This window comes from Stomoxys calcitrans, chromosome 3 (genome assembly GCF_963082655.1).
Source record: "Stomoxys calcitrans chromosome 3, idStoCalc2.1, whole genome shotgun sequence".
In the NCBI taxonomy this organism is placed as follows: Eukaryota; Metazoa; Arthropoda; class Insecta; order Diptera; family Muscidae; genus Stomoxys; species Stomoxys calcitrans.
The window spans coordinates 100,360,520-100,386,321 of NC_081554.1; the positions used below are offsets into that span (position 1 = coordinate 100,360,520).

At 39.4% G+C, this 25,802-nt stretch overlaps 2 protein-coding genes and 1 long non-coding RNA gene across 8 annotated transcripts in view; 1 reads left to right on the forward strand and 2 right to left on the reverse strand.

The window, feature by feature from the left end:
• LOC106095581 (leucine-rich repeat and calponin homology domain-containing protein) overlaps positions 1–16,205 on the reverse strand; it is a 114,218-nt gene extending 98,013 nt beyond the window's left edge. For all 3 annotated transcript variants that reach the window (XM_059364242.1, XM_013262818.2, XM_059364243.1), the window contains exon 1: positions 15,633–16,205. In XM_059364242.1, the coding sequence (XP_059220225.1) occupies positions 15,633–15,885 (253 nt within the window). In that variant the 5' untranslated portion in view covers positions 15,886–16,205. The remainder of the gene's footprint in view (positions 1–15,632) is intronic.
• A 3,645-nt stretch (positions 16,206–19,850) lies between these two features.
• LOC106095570 (uncharacterized) lies at positions 19,851–20,560 on the reverse strand. Its single transcript, XR_001222762.2, has 2 exons — positions 20,473–20,560; positions 19,851–20,359 (listed from the first exon to the last, which is right to left on the reverse strand). It is a non-coding gene; the product is annotated as an uncharacterized LOC106095570 (long non-coding RNA).
• Positions 20,326–25,802, forward strand: part of LOC106095569 (restin homolog) — a 194,204-nt gene continuing 188,727 nt past the window's right edge. For all 4 annotated transcript variants that reach the window (XM_013262804.2, XM_013262803.2, XM_059365142.1 and 1 more), the window contains exon 1: positions 20,326–20,661. In XM_013262804.2, coding sequence (XP_013118258.2) covers positions 20,424–20,661 — 238 coding nt within the window. In that variant the 5' untranslated portion in view covers positions 20,326–20,423. The remainder of the gene's footprint in view (positions 20,662–25,802) is intronic.

The window sequence follows — 25,802 nt, forward strand, 5'->3', positions numbered from 1 at the left end:
AAGTTTTTTTTTATCCCACACAGGCTGCAACTTTGAGGTCCGGTCTGTGTGGTGTTCATCGCTGTCACGAGAAGCTTAGCTGCGAGCTACTGGGCGCGCCCACAGGTTGCGGATGGTGGAATACTTCATACGGAACCGGCTTTGCGGTTCGGGATCTTGCATAAATACTGAGTGCTTATTATGCTCGATATACCAAGGCGAGTTTTTGGTGCCAATAGCCACACTGTTCTCGAGGCGATCGGTCCTTTGAACCGGAACGGGCTAGCTCACCTACAACAGCTTCACGAGTATCGCCACCTCCAAATGCAAATGTGGATACAACATGTGCTTTCCACAGAACTTCGATAGTACATACTACGATGCAAAACTTGCGCTTTTTTGCGTGTGAAAAGAAATGTTCCTCATTAATGCATCATTTTTGCAATAACCGAAACTAAATTGTTAACTCATTTAAACATTTGGTTTATAAAATGTCATAGTTGCTTTTATTTTTAAACCAAACTTAGGTTAGTGACATGACGTCCACTCCAATCTATGTTTTTTCAAATGTTCGAAATGGAAGCATAAGCAGGCAGTCGCGCTGCTTTAAAATTTCTTAATTATGTTGTCATTTACCCATTTTGTTTCATTCGATTCACACCGTCTTTGTTTACCACCCACGGTTAGGTTAGAGAAGACGACACACTTAAGTTGAATTGTCTTTTGTTTATCAGACAAATGATAACAACTCCGAGCCGAAAGCATAAACAAGCCATGTAGAATGAGAACACTCAACAAGGAATCTTATCGTGATGAGGAGTGAATGAAATTTAACAATTAATACGTATGAATTGGAAAGCAAGATAAAAATAGACAAAAACGAAACGATATTGAAAACAACCTTTGAATAAAGAGTTGATTAATGTTTACTACGATGACACGCTCCACAAAAATGTGTGTCTCACTATCTGTCAGCCCATCGTATAAGTAGTCTGTCTGCTTGGTCTTCCATTGCTACGTCTGCCTCCTCAGTCCAACACTTAATTAAGAAAATACATAATCGTTAATAAAGGGTGATTTTTTTGAGGTTAGGATTTTCATGCATTAGTATTTGACAGATCACGTGGGATTTCAGACATGGTGTCAAAGAGAAAGATGCTCAGTATGCTTTGACATTTCATCATGAATAGACTTACTAACGAGCAACGCTTGCAAATCATTGAATTTTATTACCAAAATCAGTGTTCGGTTCGAAATGTGTTCAAATTTTGACAAATTTTGTTCAGCGATGAGGCTCATTTCTGGTTGAATGGCTACGTAAATAAGCAAAATTGCCGCATTTGGAGTGAAGAGCAACCAGAAGCCGTTCAAGAACTGCCCATGTATCCCGAAAAATGCACTGTTTGGTGTGGTTTGTACGCTGGTGGAATCATTGGACCGTATTTTTTCAAAGATGCTGTTGGACGCAACGTTACGGTGAATGAACACATTTCGAACCGAACACTGATTTTGGTAATAAAATTCAATGATTTGCAAGCGTTGCTCGTTAGTAAGTCTATTCATGATGAAATGTCAAAGCATACTGAGCATCTTTCTCTTTGACACCATGTCTGAAATCCCACGTGATCTGTCAAATACTAATGCATGAAAATCCTAACCTCAAAAAAATCACCCTTTACAAACAAACCTGCACAACAGTGCACAGTTTCTTTGGAGAATATCAAACAAATTAGACAAACTTGATTACAGCGTAAGCAAACCATCCATTCAACAAACAAAAAACCGAAAACGAACTCAAGTTGAGAGAAATTGATTTTAAATTGGATTTAATGAATTCTGAAGAAAACAACTTTCGGCATTTTGCCTGTTCATTTTTTTAAAGAATGAACACCTCCTCTCAAGGAGAAGTCATCAACAACATAACATGGGTATTTTATGTGAGCATCAATAGAAAAGATTTAGGTGGCAGTCCGCAAGTGACACTTTTTTGTGAAGTGACAAACGGTAGAAAAAACTCCCCTTGTCTTTCGTGGTAAAATTGTCATCGAACTTTCTTAAAAATGGTCACAGACCCTTGGAAAGTCCTGAGTATTTCGCCATTACTATGCACCATGGCAGCCGGTGGTACGTACCGGATTGACCTGATGAATTCCTTCATCGGCAAGGGTGTACAACACACTGCTGCAACAACACTGCTCAGTGTACAACACACTGCTGCAACAACAACAACAACATTTTTTTTTTCGGAGACCCCTTTTCTCAAAAACTGTGACCACCTTTGCAGACTTTATGATTTTGAAGTATTCTACTAGAAAAGTCCTGAATATTTCTCTAAAAGCGATGCAATACCGCATGATGGGCACGTGTTATAGAATTACATTGGGAAGCACATTATTAAATACTGTGGCAAAGCCACAAGATTACCTTAAGATTGGGGCTTCTGTAAGGCTGAATTACCAAAGTGCAGGGGTATGTGTTAAAGGCAGAGAAAAAAAATCCTGGATGGATTTCTCCAGGAAGATTCAAGCCTTCATAGCTATTACGATAAGATGCATTCAGAATTTAGAGAATGGAAACACAGATTTGTCCGAAAACTATCCGCATTTTAATCTCCAAGCCCTGACAATGTAGACATGTCGTATATACCTGTGGAATGGAAAGAAACAAGGACCAAAGAGGGAAATTGCCAAGTCACTCGAAAGCAAAAACTGTTCTCGTTTATATGACATCTTTTATGTTAAAGCATCTGGTGAGGTTATCTGAGACAAATGTCAAGGCGAAGAATCCATGAGATCGCCTGTTCGTCAACATAGGGCAAGTCTCGCTGCCAAGAAATATGCAATATCACTATTTCTTGAGATTGTGGTTGCTTTCAGTCAAGTAAAGCCGATGTCAACCTTGAAGGAGCTGGAAACTTTAGACATTAATTCCCCCAAAACTTCATTTGCGAGACAACTGCATTGATAAATTCTCTAAGGGTATTACCTCTAATGAAAAAAGTTTTTTCTGTCTATACATCTGAAGACGCTATGAGATATTATATAAAGTACAAGTTGAGCCTAAATGTGAATTTGAAAATATTTAAATTTCAGTACAGAAATACATGCAACATTTTTGAGACCGTGGTTAATCCTAACTTTTGACTTTAAATATTGAAATGTTATATGATAAATATCAAGATTTTCGACGTGATCGTGAGGATGAACAGGGTGTGGTATCTATTACATCGAACTCGACATCAATCCTTACGTATGGGGTATGATTGGAACATTTTTCAGTCAGAGGTGTATGCGATGGCTGCAGCAGCGGAGCTTATGTTGTCTATGGATATCGACCGAACGGAAATTCACATTTGCAGCCACAGTCAGACAATGTTAAAAGCGTTAAATAAAACTTGCGTGAGATCCAAGGTCCTGGGCCGCTGTTGAGATTTAATGATGCGTTTATAAAGGAAATAAAAGGGCAGATGTACTTGCTAATTCCGGAAAACATAATAGCTTCTATATAAGTCTAAAACTGAATATTCGTAGACATGTTAGGCTTTGAACGGTGAACTTAAGTTTAATTTTAAATCTCATATAATTTGCGGATACTCGTTATGGTGAGTTTTTCGGTAACAGTACGTTGAAAAAATAATAGGGACACAGTTTTAATTACTTATGAATTGTCCTCTTTTTCTAAAATCAAAAAAAAAAAACGTGTAAAACAAATGGTTACCACTCATTCAAATGCTTTATTCCAATATTCATTTCGTAAATTAAATCATTAGCACCTCAAAATGGTTCGCTGGGTTCACACAATTGAAAAAGAGAAAAAAATTATTAAAAATTTATGAAAACCATAAGGAAAGTTTCAAATCCTTTTTTATGCTCCAGAGGTGTTCGATAAGGTTAAGGTCCCATGATTGCGATAGGCCTTCCAAACTCGGGACAGAAAGCTTTTGCAACTAGAATTCCGCTAGGACGAATACTTTGAGTCGTTATCTTACATGAACTGTCACTAAAGTGGAATTTTTTCCTCGCCAAATTGGAGTATTTTACTCACTAAAATATCGTTGCAATCCACAAGACATAGTTTGTCCCTAATCCAGAAAATGGGATGCGGACCAGTTACAGAAAAATACCCACAAGTCATCAACGAGACGCCACCGTGTTTCACGGCCTTCTACAATCCCATGGCAGCCGGTTGTACGCACCGGATTGACCCGATGGAATCTTCATCGGCAAGGGCTGCCGCCTCAGTGTACGTGTTCGTCTTTTTTCGTCATGGGAGAGGCACATCCCGGAGTGCCTTCTCCGTATGCTTTTGGTCCGTGCCGGGATTGAAAAGAACCCCGGACCCTGGTTCTGTTCCGTTTGCCAGAACCGCCTTCATCATCGGTCAGTGTCGGTGAGGTGTAACAGGTGCTTGGAGTGGGTACATTTCCGTTCTTGCTCTGGCCTAACTTCGCTACGGGAGTATAGTCATACTGGCTATGTCGCTAGGTGCTGTGCGAACATAGCCAGCAGTGGGTCACAAGCGTCGCCGTCGTCGCCTTCGGCGTCCTCGTCGTCGGACTATGTGACCCCCCCGACCTCTCCCGTACGGCAATTTATGCAAAGACAGCACCCTAGCCCTACTATTGCCAGGCCAGTGTCGGGAAATGTATCGTTCCTGCAGTTAAACTGCAATGGACTGCGAGGCAAGATTGATGAGATTGTAGATTTTATGAGTCGGAAGAGCATATCGGTCGCAGCGATCCAGGAGACAAAGCTGACTAACACCTGCAGCTTGCACAGTTGTCACGGCTACAATGTGCTACGTAAGGATCGCTCAAGGAATGGAGGTGGGGGATTGGCCTTCGTTATACACCATTCCGTGCAGTATAGACCTATCTCGCCTGCGCTTGACGCTAGTGACCCATACATGGAATGTATGGGGGTAGCAGTCAGGTCTGGTACTGCCGAGATAGAGATATACAACGTGTATATACCGCCGGTTGGCAGCTGTGTCCCGATTAATGGCCAGGCCTACAGCCCCGACATAAGTGGGTTGCTATCTGGCCATAGTCGTCTGGTTCTGGGGGATTTCAATGCACATCACTCGTCATGGCATTCTCCCCTAGGCAACGACCAGCGTGGCATAGCTCTGGCAGAGCAGATAGATAGCTCCACGTTTTGCACGGTGAATGAGGATGCCCCCACTAGGATTACGAGGAGGTGCAGCAGCTCGCCAGACATCTCAATCGCATCCCCTGATCTCCTGAGTGACGTATTCTGGCAAGCCGTCATCTCTTTGGGGTCAGACCACCTCCCCATAATCCTCACCATCGACCGACCACCCGACTTCATAACCTCTGAGCGCCGAACGTTCATCAACTACAAGAAGGCCAATTGGACTGGCTTCAGAGAGTATACCAATCGCCGCTTCAATGAACTGCCACCCCCCTCTGATGTGCTTGTGGCCGAGAGGAAACTCCGAGACATCATCAACGCAGCAGCCGCTCGCTTTATACCAGCCGGTCGAATACCGCAAGTGCGACCCAATTTCCCGGCGCAAGCAGTGGTACTCGCAGACGAGCGTGATGGGATTCGTGCTATGGACCCCGCTAACCCCAGAATCAGCGAGCTGAATCTGGAAATAAACAGGGTAGTCAACGAACATAAGCGGAATTTGTGGCTGGAACACTTGGAGCAATGTAACTTAGGCACCGGTGCAGGCAAATTGTGGGCCACTGTTAAGTCTCTCTCGAACCCCGGTAGACGGGACGACAGGACCTCAGTCACTTTTGGCGAGTTAACCGTGACTGATCCGTAGAGATGCGCCAGGTTGTTCAACCGTCAATTTATCGTGCATCCCGAGAGAGACAGGGCAAGGAGCCATTCGCCGTATTCGTGGTCTCCGAGCCGATGAACAGCCATCACAATTTACCGTGGGCGAAGTTACGAATGTCATCCGTGGCGCCAAATCTTCCAAGGCGTTGGGCCCCGACGGAATCTCTACATTGATGCTGAAGAATCTGGATTTACCTGGAGTTGAGTACCTTACCACTGTCCTTAACCTGTCATTGAACACTCTTATAGTTCCCGATGTCTGGAAAATGGGCAGAGTGATCCCGCTACTGAAGCCTGGTAAAGACCCGAGTTTGGGGGAGTCGTACAGACCGATCTCCCTTCTCTCACCAGTGGCTAAGACGCTTGAGGCATTACTCCTCCCGAGCCTCGTAGGAGAATTTCCATTCGCCGAGCATCAACACGGATTTCGGAGACTGCACAGCACAACAACAGCTTTGCATGCCATCACCACACACATTTGCGTGGCTTCAATCAACCCAGGCCATGTGATAGGACGGTCCTCGTGGCATTGGACCTATCGAAGGCATTCGACACGGTCAGCCATGCCAAATTATTTGAGGACATCGCCAACACGTCCCTCCAGCCAGGCCTTAAACGTTGGGTCGCGAATTATCTGTGTGGCCGCCAGTCATTTGTGGAATTTAGGGATAAGAAGTCAAAACACCGTAGAGTGAAACAGGGAGTTCCCCAAGGCGGGGTGATATCTCCGGCTCTGTTTAACCTCTACCTATCCTCCATCCCACCTCCTCCAGACGGCATAGAGATCGTATCATATGCGGACGACTGTACGATCTTGGCATCAGGCTCCCCACCCATTGATGACATCTGCGATAGGTTGAACGTCTACCTCAACGAGCTTGCCTCATATTTCGCTGCAAGAAATCTGAAGATATCCGCCACCAAATCTTCAGCCACACTGTTCACTACAAATACGCGTGAGGTGAATTCTGAGCTGACTGTGATGGTCGATGGAGAATTGATTCCGACCATCAAGTGTCCCAAAATACTTGGCGTCACATTTGACAGCTCCTACACTTCCTCCCCACATGCCACAGCAATCTGCAATAAAGTCAAAAGTAGAAACAAGGTCCTCAAGTCACTCGCTGGCAGCACTTGGGGTGCAGACAAAGAAACCTTGTTGACCACGTACAAAGCAATTGGCCGGTCTGTGGTAAGTTATGCAGCGCCAGTGTGGTCACGTCAGCTTTGTGACACGCAGTGGAATAATATTCAGATCTGTCAGAATGCCGCCCTCCGAACTGCGACGGGCTGCCTCCTTAGTTCTCATGTGGACCACCTCCACCAGGAGACAAAGATCCTACCAGTGCGAAGACATAACTACATGCTGTCTAAGCAATACCTTCTGGGCTGTTATCGCAGAAATCATCCAAATCATCATCTTGTGGATAGATACCCACCGCCCAGAAGCCTTAAGGTAGATCTACATGATCTAGAGCGTGAGGTCCAGCGCTACAAGAGAGAAACTCTAGATCAAGCGGCATATCAAGCGGGTCTGAACAACATTCATGCAGACACGGTAGCAGACGCGTTAACTGGCTACCGGGTGAATGTAGTCCTTGGAGAACGACCGCCACCCATTGCACCCGAAGAAATCGACCTCCCCCGGCAAACCAGAGTGATTCTGGCTCAATTACGTTCCGGCAGATGCAGCCGCCTCAATTCCCACAGAGCTAGGATTGATGCCGACGTGCAAGATGTATGTCCCGACTGTAACCAGGGACCGCACGATACACGTCACCTGTTTAACTGCCCGGCCAGACCCACTCGACTCAGACCCAGATCCCTGTGGACGCACCCCATCTTAGTCGCGGAGTTCCTGGGTCTTGACACTCAACAGAATCAAGCAGACGAAAGATAGTACACAATAAACTGCTACAACAACAACAACAACAACGGCCTTCTAGGGGTGCTTAGTATTACATTCGTAGATATCAAATTACCTCTCTGACCGTACTCAATAGGTAAAATGTAATAATTCTGTTTCTAAAATTATTGATGTTCTATTGGGTTGCCCAAAAAGTAATTGCGGATTTTTTAAAAGAAAGTAAATGCATTTTTAATAAAACTTAGAATGAACTTTTATCAAATATACTTTTTTTACACTTTTTTCTAAATCAAGCTGAAAGTAACAGCTGATAACTGATAGAAGAAAGAATGCAATTACAGAGTCACAAGCTGTGAAAAAATTTGTCAACGCCGACTATATGAAAAATTCGCAATTACTTTTTGGGCAACCCAATATATGAAATTCCAAAAGTTAGTCAATTTGGGCCTATTTTGTTTTCATTAGTTATGACTGATCTTCCATCGATTTCCACATTCTGTCAAGTACTTATGTATGTATGCTGATGATGTTAAACTCTTTAAAACCATTCAGAAAGTTACTGTATCTTTATCGTATTAATTGCGAATACCCGAATCGTATTAATTGCGAATACTCTATGATAAAATTACCACATTAACCACGCTCGACAACGCTGTCTATTAGCTGTGATTTTTCCTAATGCATGTGTTTTTGTCTAATTACAGACTTTTTTCTGCAACCATTACACTACTGCCATGGTACACATGATTCTGTGCATCTGTTGGAAGTTGTATTGATGGCTTCGAACGCTAGACAACGGCAATGGCTATGTCTATTAGCTGTACTTTTTCCCAATGCATGTGTTTTTGTGTAATGACAGAACTTTTTTCTGCTGTTTGTTTGTTTTCAATTAAAATTTTAACTAAGTTATTCATTTTTTAATTGTGTCCGGTATTTTTCTAATTACGATCCGTTTTTGTTTTCAATTACGATTTTTAATTAAAAAATGAATTGATCCAATAATTTTTTTATTGAATCTGAACTTTTCAATTACGATCCTGATTCAAATTTTTGTAAGTTTCAATAAACAAAATTTAATTGATTCAATCTTATTTTTACTTGGTTCTAAAAACATTTGAATTACGATCGCGATTGAAATTTTTAAAATTTTCAATTAAAAAATTAATTGATTCAATCATTTTTATACCCCACTCTCTGGTACAAGGTATTATAACTTAGTGCATTTGATTGCATTGGGTATTATAACTTAGGAAGAGAGATAGGCCCATAAGTATACCGATCTTCTCAGAATGACTTTATGATTCGATTTAGCTATGTCCGTCTGTCCATGTTAACTACAGGTCGCCATTTTCATCCGATCGTCTTCAAATTTTTACTTCTTAGGCCACTCCAAGCGCATGTATTGACCAATCTTGCCAAAATCGTGCACAACGCTATCCTCGATGACTACCACAATATCTAAGAAGTTGGTCAAAATCGATTTAGATGTAGCTCCCATATATATGTTCGTCAGATTTTGAGTAATTTGTTGTCATTTGTCAAACGTAGTTATTACATTTTGAACATATTTGCTTTGCTCGAGATTTGATAAGGGGATTTTTATAAAACATCCGCCGAGGTCCCTCAAAATTGGTTCAGAATTATAAAGAGCTCCCACTATGTGTTTATAGGGTCGGTATTATAAAGTCGGCACGTTTATTCAAAAAAAAAAAAAAAACAACAAAAAAGGCTCATGATGTAAAATTTCTTAATATGGCTCTTTGCTGTATCATCTAGCCAATACGAATAACTAAAGTTCTGTTTCACTCTTATTTGCGTCCTAATATCAATGGAAAAGAAAAAAGTCTGAAAGATAAATCAAAAAAGTTTACGTTCACAACCCATTTCTCTACACATTTTCGTTATTTTGCGGGACTTTTGAGAAATTATATGGCACTTGACATTCTTAATAATTAGTATAGATATAAGGACCTCTCCAAATGTTTTCTTCACAAATTCAACTCATGGTACTAAGGTATAGCTCGAAATATGATAAGATGCAGAAATGTCTTTGTAAATACAAAAACTGATCATTATAAAATATTTGTAAAATATATCCTGCCGTGAAATTGCAATCAACTGTCGAAAAACCACGTTCATGTGTATAGAAATTCATTAATAATTATATAAACAGTAACACTTCATCATGAATTTTTTTATTGGTTAAACATCGTCCACCTGGACTTTAGATTGAGATTTAAAATTTTCAAGTTACCAAAATAGAAAATTTAATATTAAAATCTAATATAGTATTATCACTTAAATAAATAACTGACAAATTTATTGAATGTAAAAAAAAAAACGTTTTTGAAAATTATTGTAGTAACATAGTCTAATCCGAACACCAAGAAAAAGCAGCAAATGTGAGATATTGGGTTGCCCAAAAAGTAATTGCGGATTTTTCATATAGTCGGCGTTGACAAATTTTTTCACAGCTTGTGACTCTGTAATTGCATTCTTTCTTCTGTCAGTTATCAGCTGTTACTTTTAGCTTGCTTTAGAAAAAAAGTGTAAAAAAAGTATATTTGATTAAAGTTCATTCTAAGTTTTATTAAAAATGTATTTACTTTCTTTTAAAAAATCCGCAATTACTTTTTGGGCAACCCAATATAATCAGTGATGGAAACGAATTCAATTGAATTACCTATAAGAACTGTTGGATTAGCTAAGACCTAAAAGTGTGTTGTCAACACTGAGATGTTTTTAAGACTAGTAGGTAGAGTATCCCATAGCCTTGACAATCGTATTACAAATTATCTTTCAAATACAACATGAATGAAACTTTCAATAAGAATTTGAGAATTCCGGTTGAATACAAGAATTGAAAGCAAGGAAGAAGGTTACTGGGTTCACCGTACTTAAGGGTATTTAAGAAATTGCAGAGGCATCTCATATTGAGAAAGTACTTAAAGGAACTTCCAAGTAATTGTTTCGCAAAGTATTCGTAGAGATCTGCGACAGTCGAGGGCGTTTTTGGCACATTCTTCAGGGATTTAATGGCTGCCTGGCTGTATGAGCAGTTGTCGTTATGACATTATATCTTACCGCATACTTAATTACAAGGATCTCCGCTTGATACACACTGCAGTTGTCGGATAATCTTTTCGAAATGACCAGTTCTAGATCTTTAGAGTAAACCCCAAAGCCCACCTGGTCGTCTAATTTAAAACCATCCCTATAGAAGTCTATTGAACTACTATTATTAGGGATAACGTAGTTCCAATCGGCTCTATCAGGAATAGTGGTACAGTAAACCCTCATATTTTTCAAAATAATCTGTTTATGGCCATATGTGTACCATGTCAAACCCCTTAACTTTTGAAAGCAACAAAACGAATAGTTTGGAGTTTGCTACACAATTCTGAGAGGTACCGAAATACATTTAAAAAAAAGGTTTAACTTAGTGAGGGTTAAAATGCAATATATTTTCAATTTAAATACCTTTTATTTTTTAGTTAGATCAACTAAAAATTAATTGAAAATTTCAATTATTTTTTTACGTTCATTAAAAAAATAATTGGATATTGCAAAAATTTCTACCTTTTTTAAAAGAATATGCATTGTTTTAATAAATATTTTTCAATCACCTTTCTAAAAACATTGATTGATATTATCATTTTCATGATTGAAAACAATTAATCGAGTCAATCAATTTCGTTATTGAAGCCGATTTTTAATCTTTTCTGTGCATTCCCGACACTCAGAAAAATAACACGACAGTTTTTTCAATTAAAAATGTAATTAAAAATATAAACATTTAAAAATAAAAAATTAATTGAGTCAATAATTTTTTTATTTTAATACGTAGTTGTTCTTCAATTACGATCGTGATTGAAATTTAGGTAATTTTCAATTAGTAACTCAATTGATTCAATCACTTTTTTAATTGAATCTTAACTTTTTCAATTACGATCGTAAAAGACTTTTTTGGCATTTTCAATTAAAAAATTAATTGATTCAATCATTTTTTTTATTGTATTCAAAATTTTTGGCATAATCTCTTTAACGCCGCATTTATAACCATACAACAATCAAAGAGTTATCTCTTCCCGTTCTAAAATGGCAGATTTTGTACTATTTTTTCGATTCTATCCCACTGTGTGTTTGTTTATTTTTGCACTTTGTTATTTTTTAAACCTAATTCTGGCCAGGCGCCAAAAATCTGGCCTTGTCATACCGAGCATCATAGGCACTTAGTTTTGTGCAAGAGCCGGTGCCGCCAGGCCTCTCACTGAGTCTCTCCGCTATGCAACGTGCGTTTTCGAAAAATTTTGAATATAACATTTGCAAATTTTCAATGTCATCAATCAATCTGTGATTGATATTACCATTTTCGTAATTGAGCACCGCACGGGCTGGAACTATGAATATTATTATTCTATATTAAAAAATATAACTTCTGAGCTCCAATTTGGGTGGTTTCCATTGTTGTCGTAAGAGAGCTACCGAGCACGTCCACCACGCAAAATTAAAAGTGAGCTCGTAGTGCTATATGTCCCGTTATGTGACCCACAGCTATACCGATATTTTCCTTACTTCCTTTCGGTAGTAGCTCCATCTTCTCCGAACGTTTCGCTGTTCCACAGTGTTACATGAGCGTTCGTCGCCCGCGCCCTTAACTCGGACTGCGTCGACCCGAGAGGCTTCGGAGGATGTCGCTTGCGTTGTGGTTTAATCTTGAATCGGACAAAACTCATTGAAATGAGAGAACCTCTTCCCGCAGCTCCTAAATGGAAAATGGTCGTGAGCAAATTTGCAATAAGCATACTACTGCTGCTTATGCCTAGGAGGAGAGTCATTCGTCGTAGCCGATGGACAGCCATCATAATATACCGTGGACGAAGTTACGCATGCCATCCGTGGCACCAAGTCATTCTGGATCTACCTGAAGATTCTGGATTTATCTGAAGTCGATTACATTTCAACTGTTCTCAACAGTCCTTTAGTATGCAATGTCTGGAAGATGGACAGAGCGATACCACTACTGAAGCCTGGAAAGGACCAGAGAATGAAATCGTACAGACCTATCACCCTGCTTTCACCAGTAGACAAGACGCTTGAGGTACTACTCCTCCCTAGCCTCGCATGTTTATCGAAGACTGCATATCACGACAACTGCTTCATATGCCATAGCCGCACATATTTGCCGAGGTTACAATCAGCCCCGGCGATTAATGGGATGGTCCTCGTGGCACTGGACCTAAAAAAGCTATTCGACACGGTCAGCCGTGCCAAACTATTTGTGGATAACGCCAAAACGTCCCTCCAGACAGGCTTGAAACGGTGGGTCGTGAATTATAAGTGTGCTCGCCAGTCATTTGTGGAATTCCCTCCAGACGCCATAGAGATCCTTCAGACGGTATAGAGATCCTCCAGACGGCATAGAGATCGTATCATATGCGGACCAATGCACGATCATGGCATTTGATCCTATCCGTGCGAAGACATAACTAAATGCTGCCTAAGCAATACCTTTTAAGCTGAGACCATCGCAGAGACCATCCAAATCATCATCGTGGATACCTATCGATCCACCGCCCAGAAACCTCGCTCTCACGATCTAGAGCGAGAGGTTCAGCGCTACAAGAGAGAACCTCTAAATGTAGCGACATATCAACCGGGTCTACACAACATTTATGCAGGCACGGTAGCAGATGCGGTGAATAGCCACCAGGTAGTGCGGTCCTTGGAGAACGACCGCCACCCATTGCACTGAAGAAATAGACCTCACCGACAAGACAGAGTGGATCTGGCTCAATAACGATCCGACAGATGCAGTCGCCCCAACTCCTTCAGACCAAGGATTATTACCGACGTGCAGGACGAATGTCCCGATTGCGATCAGGGACCACACGATACACATCACCTGTTCAACTGCCCAGCAAGACCCACTCGACTCAGACCCAGATCCCTCTGGACGCACACCACCTAAGTCGCAGAGTTCCTGGATCTGGATATTCAAAAGAACCAAGCAGACGAAAGATAGAACACAACACACTGCTACAACAACAACAACCTGATTGTAATTTTCACTTCGGATCCCTCAAGGTTTGATCCATCCATGAATCATACAACGAACGTAGTATTTAGAACTTCATTTTAATATGTTTCGTCTACGATATTGCTAAGGGTATACCAACAAACTTTTGGATTTGGATTGTTTTTAAGAAGAAATGCCGGAATTATGTTTTCATTACATCGTATACACAGCATGCAGTAGTTTTCTAATGCGCCTGTCCATGAATTGGATACCAATACTAGTAAATGTTGGGCAAGCAAACATGTGCAATCTTCCAAATTCCAAAGATACTACGTCAAATCGACAGGTAACTTCAGTTGAGAGGTACATTTACTATAAAGTTCCTCTGAAGAGAGAGGGAGGCTTTTATTCAAATATATACTGCAACATGTCTATGAATTGCCATATATACAAATATAGACAATCCAGTCGAATTGACCCGCTAATGGTAGGCTTTAAGGCCTCATAATCAAGTGCACCAAAACATCGTGGAAGGAAAAAACGCTGCGCAAGTTGTAAAAACACATACAAATTTGTAAAGGGTGATTTTTTTGAGGTTAGGATTTTCATGCATTAGTATTTGACAGATCACGTGGGATTTCAGACATGGTGTCAAAGAGAAAGATGCTCAGTATGCTTTGACATTTCATCATGAATAGACTTACTAACGAGCAATGCTTGCAAATCATTGAATTTTATTACCAAAATCAGTGTTCGGTTCGAAATGTGTTCAAATTTTGAGAAATTTTGTTCAGCGATGAGGCTCATTTCTGGTTGAATGGTTACGTAAATAAGCAAAATTGCCGCATTTGGAGTGAAGAGCAACCAGAAGCCGTTCAAGAACTGCCCATGCATCCCGAAAAATGCTCTGTTTGGTGTGGTTTGTACGCTGGTGGAATCATTGGACCGTATTTTTTCAAAGATGCTGTTGGACGCAACGTTACGGTGAATGAACACATTTCGAACCGAACACTGATTTTGGTAATAAAATTCAATGATTTGCAAGCGTTGCTCGTTAGTAAGTCTATTCATGATGAAATGTCAAAGCATACTGAGCATCTTTCTCTTTGACACCATGTCTGAAATCCCACGTGATCTGTCAAATACTAATGCATGAAAATCCTAACCTCAAAAAAATCACCCTTTACAACAAAAGGGAGAGTGCACTTAGTGCCTAATCTGACATACTGTGGAGGGTGGAAGGTGAGTTACTTTATCCACTACCTTCCACCCTTCATAACTGCTGTTGAACGGACAGTTTGGTTTGGATGAAGTCGTTGCTGCCTCTACTGTTGTTAACAGCAAATTAAAGTGAACAACTTTTAGAACATACATAAATCGCTTGTCCTTGAAAAAGTAGAGAGCACGAGCGAAAGCCATTTTATAAAAATGCAGAAGCACAACGCTCACCTTTCTCCCTTTAGTTAGACATACTGCCAGTCGCACTGCGATACGTCGGCACCTACAGACCCTCCCCATGCACCCATTTTCGTCATCGTTGAAAAGCAGCTGATATAAACAGACACATAGAGTGCAAAACGGAGTGGAGTTTTAGGTATGTATGCATGCAACTAATATGTACCGACAAAAAGGTGGTTGAAGAATCGATTTATTTTATTCTCTCAGCAAACATGTTTTTTTTATGGTATAAAATTTTGCTTTTAGATATCCCCAACTTAATTTATTGAATAGAAAAATGTTCAAAAAAGTTCAGCAAAATTTCGCAACTATGTATTGTCCTATTACCGTAATAGTTCAGAAGTGGTGCACAGCTGTGAAAACCTGCCTGGCTTCTTATGCCATGCCAGAAATCAACCGACCGCACCCAAAGTAAAACAGACTGCAGACATTGTGAAAAACGAAAAAGAACAGAGGCAAAAGGACGTGGTGGCACAAAACAACGATCAACACTTACCAGCTATGACCGTGTCATTTAAGTTGTACTTGGTGCCAGTCTTTGGGAAATCCTTCAGCTTCCGATTAGTTAATATAAGTTCACCACTTAGATGAGCCTCCTCCAAAATACGCTCTAGGGAGCGGGCCAGTTGATGATGGTGACCACCAGATGTCGGACCAACGCCTCCGCCAGGACCCATATTGCCTCCAACCACACCCACACTTGTATTGTGGAGGCGATTGTAGACGGCAGCTGTCGCTGCCATCCTCATCCTGAAATTTTTTTTTTTTTGAAAACGTTTCTCAAGCTGATAATTCAAGGAAACAAAATTCCTGGTACACTTGTATTCCGCCCGTCTGGGACTTATTCCATTTTTACTTGAGACCCAAATCGACACACACACACAATACAACTTCTTTACACTAAAATAACTAAAAAATTTCAATATTTAATCAATCATTTGGGAGATTTTATTTCAAGAACCGGAGGAACCGTGGAAAACAAGAGAGCGCAGCAAAATTATCAAATAATATTACTCCCCGACCGTGTGCACAAGACTTCTCGGTGGAATATGATTTTACTCACACTGAGAGAACAAAGCCATTACGAACTTAACGGCGTCGAGAAATGTCACTAGCGTCCCCGCCAATGTTGCCATAAAACTCATTAAGAGCCACATCTCTGTTTAAAGAGGATGTAAATAAAGGCTGTAACTACGTTTTTTTGTTGGGGAAAAAATTTCCTTACATCGTTCTTTCGGTGGTTTGACAAGGTTACCACATTTGATTTTTTTTTTGGTTTTTTTGCCAATATGTTGCAATTTTCATATAAAAATTCATATGGCACCAACCAATTTATCAGCTACTTACATGTTTACATACAAATGTGAGTGTGTGGACTGCACTCAAATTAATATATGTTGTTGCAATTTCAACCAAAACCCAACCCTTCGAAATTAATAAATAATGAAACACAAAACTATTTTAAAAGAAACGAATTATGCTTTTATTTGTAAAATTAATAACATTTTGAAGTATTTTGTATAAGTTAAATAAACACAACTTTCCAAAAGCCTTTGCCTGCATCTTCCACTAGCATACAAATAATGTTGTTGTAATAGCAAGACCAAAAGCACAACACTTTCACAATCGTTATTACTTCGTACAAAAGTTTGTTATGAAAGAAATATTTATTTTTCATTTATTTTAGAAGTACATCTATTTATATTTTTATATTTATATACAAATAGTTTCCTATTTATGCATCCACAAACAATGTTTTTTTCCACCCCGAGTAAGTACCAACAAGATAACTAACAAACACTTTACAGTTACAATTAGAAGACGACTTGTTGCGCAGCAACTGTGATTGTGCTCTTCTTGGGCGTCGTGAAATGTAAATTTTCACTAGATGAAAAAACAAGTTAAAGCGAAACAAACACTTTTCATCAATATATTCCGCTTATTTTTTTATGTAGAGTTTCACCGCGAAAACCGAATATAGTACCAACCTTAACAGAGAAGTTGACATCCACAATACCAAGTACTGCCAAAAATGAAAAAATTGTATGTCGGCTGATCGCTTGGCTTAACCTTGTTCAGTAAATCCTGAGGTGTCGGTAATAATTTTATTTTTCTTCAAAGCAAGCAGCAATGCAGAAAAATTAAAAAAAAAACAATTGTATAACAAAAAGGAAATAAAATAAGATACACATATTGAAAGCCAAGACTGCCGAAACCGTACATACGTGCATTACGCCATAGTTTCCTTCACGGAGAAGGAAATAATCCGTATTTACAAAAATGCAAACTACGCAAACTGCATGCTATTGAGAGCAGAATTTTCATTTCATTTCATCTACATTCATTTCATCTACATTCACATGAGCCACCAACCAGTCTATATGCGAAGTTCAAATTCTTTATCTATATATGATTTATCTATGCCCTGGCTATCACTCGCCGTAAAGGCCGGTACCAAAATATATTCATTTACAGGTAGTGGCAGTTGCCCAACAAAATATATAGTGCACTATCTGTCAAAATTAGTGCAACTCTGATTTTGTGTATGTAACTATTGGTTTGCCCAAAAAGGAATTGCGGATTTTTCATATAGTCGGCGTTGACAATTTTTTCACAGCTTGTGACTTTGTAATTGCATTCTTTCTTCTATCAGTTATCAGCTGTTACTTCTAGCTTGCTTTAGAAAAAAGTGTAAAAAAGTATATTTGATTAAAGTTCATTCTAAGTTTTAATAAAAATGCATTTACATTCTTTTAAAAAATCCGCAATTACTTTTTGGGCAACCCAATAGTTTGAGCAATTTTTCGTCGTTTGCGTGTGATGTGGTTCCTAACTATAATAGGCACACACAACCAAATCCCGTTGACAGATAGTGCACTTCGCGAAAAAAAATTTTACTCAGCTTTTAACGGTACACTACCTGGTAATTATGTCATGGCCGGTACCATGGCGGAAGAATTAAAGGTGGTCTCATTTGTACAACAACCACAAATCATATGGTTCAATCCGCCATCTTGTCATCAAGCTCATCGACGTTTTGCTAACGCGCCTACATGCCGTGTAATGGAGCCTTTAATGATATTCATGAGGCCTATCCACTTTATGTTTTCGTAAGTGACCTAACCTTCTATTAGAGAATCCTTTCGGATTCGTTAGCTTTTGGAAAAATAAAAGGCTCCTTCCGCTAAAGGCAAAGACAGAATGAACGCGCTAAGCATTGTTTTTGAGCGTTGCTTTGAAAATTGCAACTCTGCAAGCAAATCCTACAAAAGCAAAGCGCAAAAGTTAAACAATATTTAACTCTGACGCTTAAAAATACTGTTTCATCTGAGTCTGATTTGAGTGGTTCTGTTTGGCGGGACAGTTAAACAGGTAACGTGTGGTCCCATGTCACAATCGGTCAGCAGGTCAGTAGGAGTTAAGGCTGCTGCATTCACAGGATCTTTGCGCTTTACATGTCATCATCATACAGTGTCAAAATCCAATAAACCAAATAGAATTTAATTAGTGTAATAATTTTGCAATTTTAAACGTTTCCTTCATGACCCAAATATACGTATGACATATGAAGTTAGGCAAACAATTGGACTATTTCTATGTTCACACCCAAGGCAGATTTAAAAAGGTGGTCTCACACGAACAGCCGGCCAGGTTTGACGGTAATAAGATGCCAGATTTTTTTTTGCATTCTCTTTGTTACATATTCTCTGCACATGTACGCACAATTTTCTTTGTGTGTGTTGGCAAAACGTCGATCAGCTTGATAACAGGATGGAGGATTTCACCGTATGATTTGTGTTTGTTGTACAATTAGCCCCGTTTACACTGCTCATTAAATCCGGATTTAAAGCTCTCTTCAGCTGATTTTATAAAGGTATAGCAACTGATCTAGCAATTAAATCCGGATTTAAAAAGCAGTGTAACGGGGATTTAAGCCAATGAGTCAATGTAGACATGGCATAACATTTATATTGCGCTGAGACTCTTACCCTGCATTACCAAACCGTACGAACGCACCGTAAGAAAAGACGTGGAAACGCAAAACTCAAATTACAATGCAGATTGAGTTGATAGCCCAAACGGACGAGAACCACCAGAGTTGCGCACTTTAATCTGTTCCATCTGTATGGTACCATCTAATAGACTACAAACCAATCGTTTGTTTTGGTTTGTAGTCTATTTCCTCTTTGATTAGAATTGTTTGAAAAAAAAAATATGTAAAAGGGTCTTTAATTTCAAATGAAAGTCCAAGTATTGAATTGAAATCAAAGGGTTGGGTGACATTACGTTGCCGTACAGAGAAATGTTGACAATAGTCCTAAAGCTTGTATCCCATCACTGGAAGTACAAGCTAGACGTAGCGATGTCCGAGTGGCCAGTACATCTTTCCTTGCTTCGAAGATGAGATAAAGAAATACAGCAATTTCAAGCGAAAATTAAACAAACAAATGTGCGAGTTAGCGAGACAATTATTCGATGATTACTTACGATTCTGGCAAATACGGGCTTCCCTTTTGTAGTTATATAATTTAATACAATCAAAGCAATCATAAACAATAACAATTTATTAAAAAATTACCTGCACTCGTGTCGTGATTGATGTACGTGCGTACGTGTGTAAATGGGCCAGCGATGCAGTAGGAAAGAAGAATAGAGCAAAAGAAAGTTTTCCCCTTCACACAACTGCCCCCAATTAAGGAATAAATTACAATCATTTAAAGCAAAGAAGGGCCTAACATTTTATTCGTCTGGTTAATGCGTGTGAGTGTATGTGTGAATCGCGTCATCCAGGTGTAAATATATGATCAGATCACAAATTCCAAACAAATATTTAAGCATTTGCATAATAAAGCGATTTTGAAAAAAGTAGCCAGCCGAGGCCAACAACATCTCCTGAAAGAACAGAACCGAAACGAAAGCAAGTCCGAAGCAAAGCGTAGTGTTGTGAACAAGTGTGAAAAGAAGAAACGAATAATCGGTAGAATTAACAAAAGCGAAAAATAAAAATATTTGTTGTTTACCTTTGTCATCTGCGTTTTGTTGGATGTTCTCACAGCTGTTTTATTTGCATTGGTGTGCGGTGTGAGAGGTTGCGGTTTCTGTGTGTGCGGCCAACTTCTTCGTTGGATGCCCATTTGGGTAAAGTACCATAAGTGTGTCAAAAAGGTAAGTTCTTCGTAGTCTAATAGGCAAAGGCGATAAGAGTGTCCCACCAATTCGATCCTAATTTTTCGGGAGTGTGTTAAAAAGTGTCAAATAAAAAGAAAAGTCATTTAAAAAAAGAAATATGAGTGATCAAAATGAGAATGCTGCTGTTCAAGCAGATGCTCCATTACCTGAAACCTCGCAACAGTTCGTTCCACCAACACCCAGCTCCAATGCCACAACTCCTACTTCATCTGTGAGCGGTGCTCCTGTTAGCCGCTTAAAGGCACCCACAAACTTTAGCGGATCATCGTCTTCTGTGTCGAAAATCGGCAGACCATGCTCGCACTCGGCTCCAAAAGCAGGACCACCACCAAGAGGTAAGTAACCCAGACATTTTTAGACTCTTCACCCTTCAGACCACAGCAGTTGTAACTCCAAAACTGTTGTGCGAGTGGTGAGTTATAAAAATGCCAAAACTATTTCTGTAGAAATTGTTCTCCTTTTTTTATTTTAATTCATTTTTAAAAAACTAATTATTTCCAAAAATCTGCTTTTAATTAAAAATTTTTAACAAAGCTCTCATTTTTTCCCTGGTTCTGGAATATGTAGATATGTCTGAGGCTGTAACTTTTAAACTTCCAAAGAGATTTAAGAGGTTTGTTTTACAAAAAATTTATCATACCATTGTGTACAACTTTCGAAATATCGACAAAAAATTATTAAGTGTACATTTTAGCCTCCTTTTTAAAGTGTTTTCTGAATAATTCGGCCAGTTTTTTTGCTTTTTTCTGTAACATTATTCTTGCAAGTAAATGATTGGAGAAAACAGGAAAACATAATTTTGTGAATATCCTTGAGGCTCGCAAATGTTTTAACCGTATTTTTGTTCCTTCAGCCGTATAAGACAAAATTTTCGAGCGAAATCCCAAAAGTTTTACATTGGAAAAGAAGCTCTACACCGATACAAAGATGTAGAGAAACCAGAATTCTTAATGCGGATCTACGTGATCTAGAGCGAGAGGTTCAGAGGTTCAGCGCAAGAAGAGGGAACCTCAAACTAATCGGCATATCAAGCGAGTCTGGATCAGTGCTGTGGAGTCTAGCTCTCCAATCCGACCACGGGTCGGAGTCTAAGTCGGAGTCGGTATTACCCGATTTCATTTCATTTTATTTTATTTACCACTAGCCCAACCGGGCCCGCTCCGCTGCGCCTTCTTTAAATCGCTAATATGTTTTTAGGGTTGGCACTTCGCCCTGAATGTGTATATTTAATTCGTGCCACTGTAGCCTATGTCCGCTTATAACGCTGAATGCCTGCGTTCAAATCCTGGCTATAAAATCGGACAAAATTTAAAGCGTTAGTTCTCACCAAAGAGGTGTCGCACTGCGGCACGCCATTCGGACTCGGCTATAAAAAAGTCCGTTATCATTGAGTTTAAACTTTAATCGGAAAGCTTTTATTGATGTGTGAGAAGTGTGCCCTTCTCGGTTCCTGGGTAAATCTTTACTCTACTCCCAAATACCTTTCGTTTGAGTCCTATATTATCGTATTGGTAAATATTTCCGTTTTAGAGATTCAAATACATTTTATGTGAGCCAGCCCCATAATGACATGATCTGTAAAAAAATTCTGTTTGAGGGTGGGGTGGACCCCAGGGACTTTGGCCTGAAAATGAGCATTAATTTCCCGAAAATCAATCAATGTAAACATCAACTATATTTTGTTGTTGTTGTTGTTGTTGTAGCAGTGAGTTATACACTGAGGCGGCAGCCCTTACCGATGAAGAAGTCTATCGGGTCAATCCGGTACGTACAACCGGCTGCCATGGGATTGAACTATCTTTTGTATAATAGGGAGGTGTTGTTGTTGTTGTAGCAGTGTGTTGTACACTGAGGCGGCAGCCCTTGCCGATGGAGAACTCCATCGGGTCAATCCGGTACGTACAACCGTCTGCCATGGGATTGAATAGGGAGGTGTTTTCGGGTGCGGCTGTTCCCCAAACACGTGGCTCTTCAATTGGATATCAAATTCGTTTTTTTCTCTTAAGCACCTTTCGCTTTGAGTTCTATATTGTCGCGATTGGTCTATATACCTCCCATTACTTGAACCTAATTTTTTATGCCATATTTGTAATCTACTGTCGAATACTTTTCATTTGACGCCCATATTGACATGAAGGTCGAATATATCATTTTCAGGAGTTTTTGGGGGAGGCCCGCTGCATACTTGGAACCAAATTTTAATACCATATTTGTTTTTTAATCTCCAATACCTTCCATTTGATACCCATATTGTGCTTATCGGCTCACTTTTGGTTTTGGGTGGCGTAATTATGGTAAGGGGGAGAACAGCCCCCATCCGATATCTAAAAATTATATAGCCTATGTTTCCTTCCAGACAAACTTACACAATCTGTGAAAGTTTTACGAAAATCGGTTCAGCCGTTTTTGATTCTACGGAAGAAACAAAAAATCCGAGTCCCATATGGTCATGATGGGTCATATGCCCATTTAAGGCGTTTTTGGAGGGGTAGGGTAACTCCTTATTCTTCGATCTGATTTTGTATGCCAGATTCGTAATCTAGTCCCGAATACCTTTCATTTGAAGCCGGTATTGACATGAACGTCTAGACCCGAATTTTAATATCATATACAAACAACCAAACCGACAAACAAGCAAACACAAATTCAATTCTTTGTAAAAAGAAGCCTATTAAAATTTGAAACAATGAGTTGTACTATGCATACTGATGCCCGAACCAAATATGGTCCTAATCGGACTATATTTATTGCCATAAAGACCAATATGCCGATTTAGTAGTATTTACAAAACCTAAAACAGCTTAATAGTAGGTTTATTTTACAGTTCTATAAAAAAACTTACTTTAGTTCTACAATACTTTAAGTTATGTGAATACATTTTTTGTACCAATCATTAGACTTTCATCTTTTGAATTTTGGCCAAAGACAGCGACCATTGTGCAATGTACCTGAAAAAGTTAACCTCCCCGACAAGCCAGAGTACTTCTGGCTTAGCTACGATCCTGCAGATGTAGTTGTTCGTCATAGCTATAATATTTAATCTACAATTTTTAACTGTAATTTAATAAATAAATAAAAGCACAGAGACCAAGAATTGATGCTAACGTGCAGGATGTGTGTCCCGATTGTGACCTGGGATCACACGACACACGTCACCTGTTTAACTGCCCAGCCAGATTCACTGAAGTCAGACCCAGATCCCTATGGACGTCCCCCACCTTAGAATTCGTTATATATTTTATAAACCCAAAACTTTTATTTGCCAGGACGGTCTACATGCAGATATATCCAAATATGGTCTCATCTCCAGTATATTTGACACTTTTCAAAAATTTATCGAAGTAAGGAGATAGGTCTCTATTGCAACTACATACGTTCAAATAAGCAAATGCTCAAGAGGCATATCAGCATATGTGGGATATATCAAGATGCAGTCCGATATAGCGGAAGAACGGAACTTAATTTTCTGTGAGTATTGTAGGGTAAAAATTTATCGATAACTATCCAGAACCACGTTGTACTAAAATTCTATCCAGAATGGAGCTGGCAAAATATCGATGGCACCATCGATACTATCGATATTTTATTTTTTGTCTGAATATCGATTGGTGTATTTCCTATCGATACTATCGGCAAAGTTATTCTTGTTTTGCAAAATTGAAGAAAAATAGTGGATCCGACATCCTATAAGATGTACAATGATTTCTCTCATGACTTTCAACTGACTTTATTAAATTAGGATTTCTTTGGTCTGTGCATTGATATCACTTCTATAAAAATCGATCTCACGATTTTTACTTCTCATTACTGATGGGAAATAACCGATAGTATTGATATGTATTATTAGAAATATCGAAAATATCTAAAATATCGAATGTTGGGATTATCGATAGTTTGTCAGTTCTAATCCAAAAAACACAGCAACTGTAAGCTCGTATTTGGGTTGAAAACTGCGCCGCAGATATACCGTTCGATTATATATCGGATTTTATCGGGACTTTAGAAGGTGCAGGTATACTTTGATGACATTTTGGTAGAAGGTTCCGATTTCGAAGATTACAGGGCAAAGTTTTCAACTTGCGTTAGACTCTATGAATATAATACGAAGGTGAATAAAGAGAAATGTATGTTTTGTCATGATAGAATTGAATATTTGGGCTATTCCATAGACTTCGATGGTATTAAACCCAGTAGGTTGAAAATTGAGGCAATTCTGAATGCCCCAGAGCCGGTCAGCAAGACACAGTTTCAATCGTACTTAGGAATGATTCAATACTATTGTATAATAAATATATTCCGAACTTGTCTGCGATGTTTATATGAACTGGCGGGTTAGAACAGAAAGTGGGAATGGTCTCAATTGCATAGAGATTTGTTGCACCGTAGCAAGCGGATTTTAACCGCAACTGAGATATTGACACACTACGACGCCACAAACCTTATGATAGTTTCGACTGACGCCAGCCCTTATGGAGTTGGAGGGTTATTGCCACATATCGTGGATGGAGTGAAAAGACCGGTATTGTTCGCTTCGAGTACCTTGAGTAATGCTGAGCGGAATTATTCACAGTTGCACAGGGAGGCATTAGCAATCATATTTGCTATTAATAAATTCCATTTAAATATATTTATGGGTTCCAATTTACGATTCATACAGATCATCAGCGGTTGCGAGCCAAACGGCAAACGGCTAAACGGCTTCAGAGAGGGGCTAGTATTCTTTCCATGTAATCGTATGATATAAAGTATGAAAAGGGTAAAGAGATGACGAATGATGATGGTCTATCTAGTTTGAGTTTGATGGTCTATCGAGTTTCTTTAGTTTCTCTGTCATCATTTTACGACCTTTATTTTATCTGAATTCGTCAGTTTTTCTTATTTAATTCTACCAACAAATCATTAGCAAGATTTGGCAAAACTTTTTCAACAAGTGGAGGTGGCGATCCTCGTCAAGCTCCTATAGGTGAGCAAGCACGTTTCGGTCCAAGGGACCGATCGCAATCCTAGTGTACTGCCCTACCCCAATCTTCTTGTAGAGATACAATTGAAAACATGACCTTAACCTTGTTAAAAAAAAAATGTAACGATGAAAGCTCAAAAGCGTGTTCGCCGGCATGGCAATTTCCTCTGTGGAAATCGCTAAAGATTTGAATCTCTCATTATTTCCTACATGAAATATTTTTTATTGTGAACTGTAAAGCGAAATCACCACAATTAATGTTGAAGTCTATTACCAAATGCGGGTGGGGCGGATGATTGTGTTGTGTGGCCCTTCTTCTTCTCGGACGCTAAACTTTTTGTGGTAATATTTGGCAGGTTAAGATGGATAAAGTGGTAACCCTTTGTTACATAACTCAAATAGTTTTTTGACATGAACGGATTGAGAATGACGTCGATGGTCTGTCTGTTGGCGAAGAGAAGTTATGATGGCTTATTTTGAAGTTTTCATTATCTTATTAAGAAGACGATTTAAATG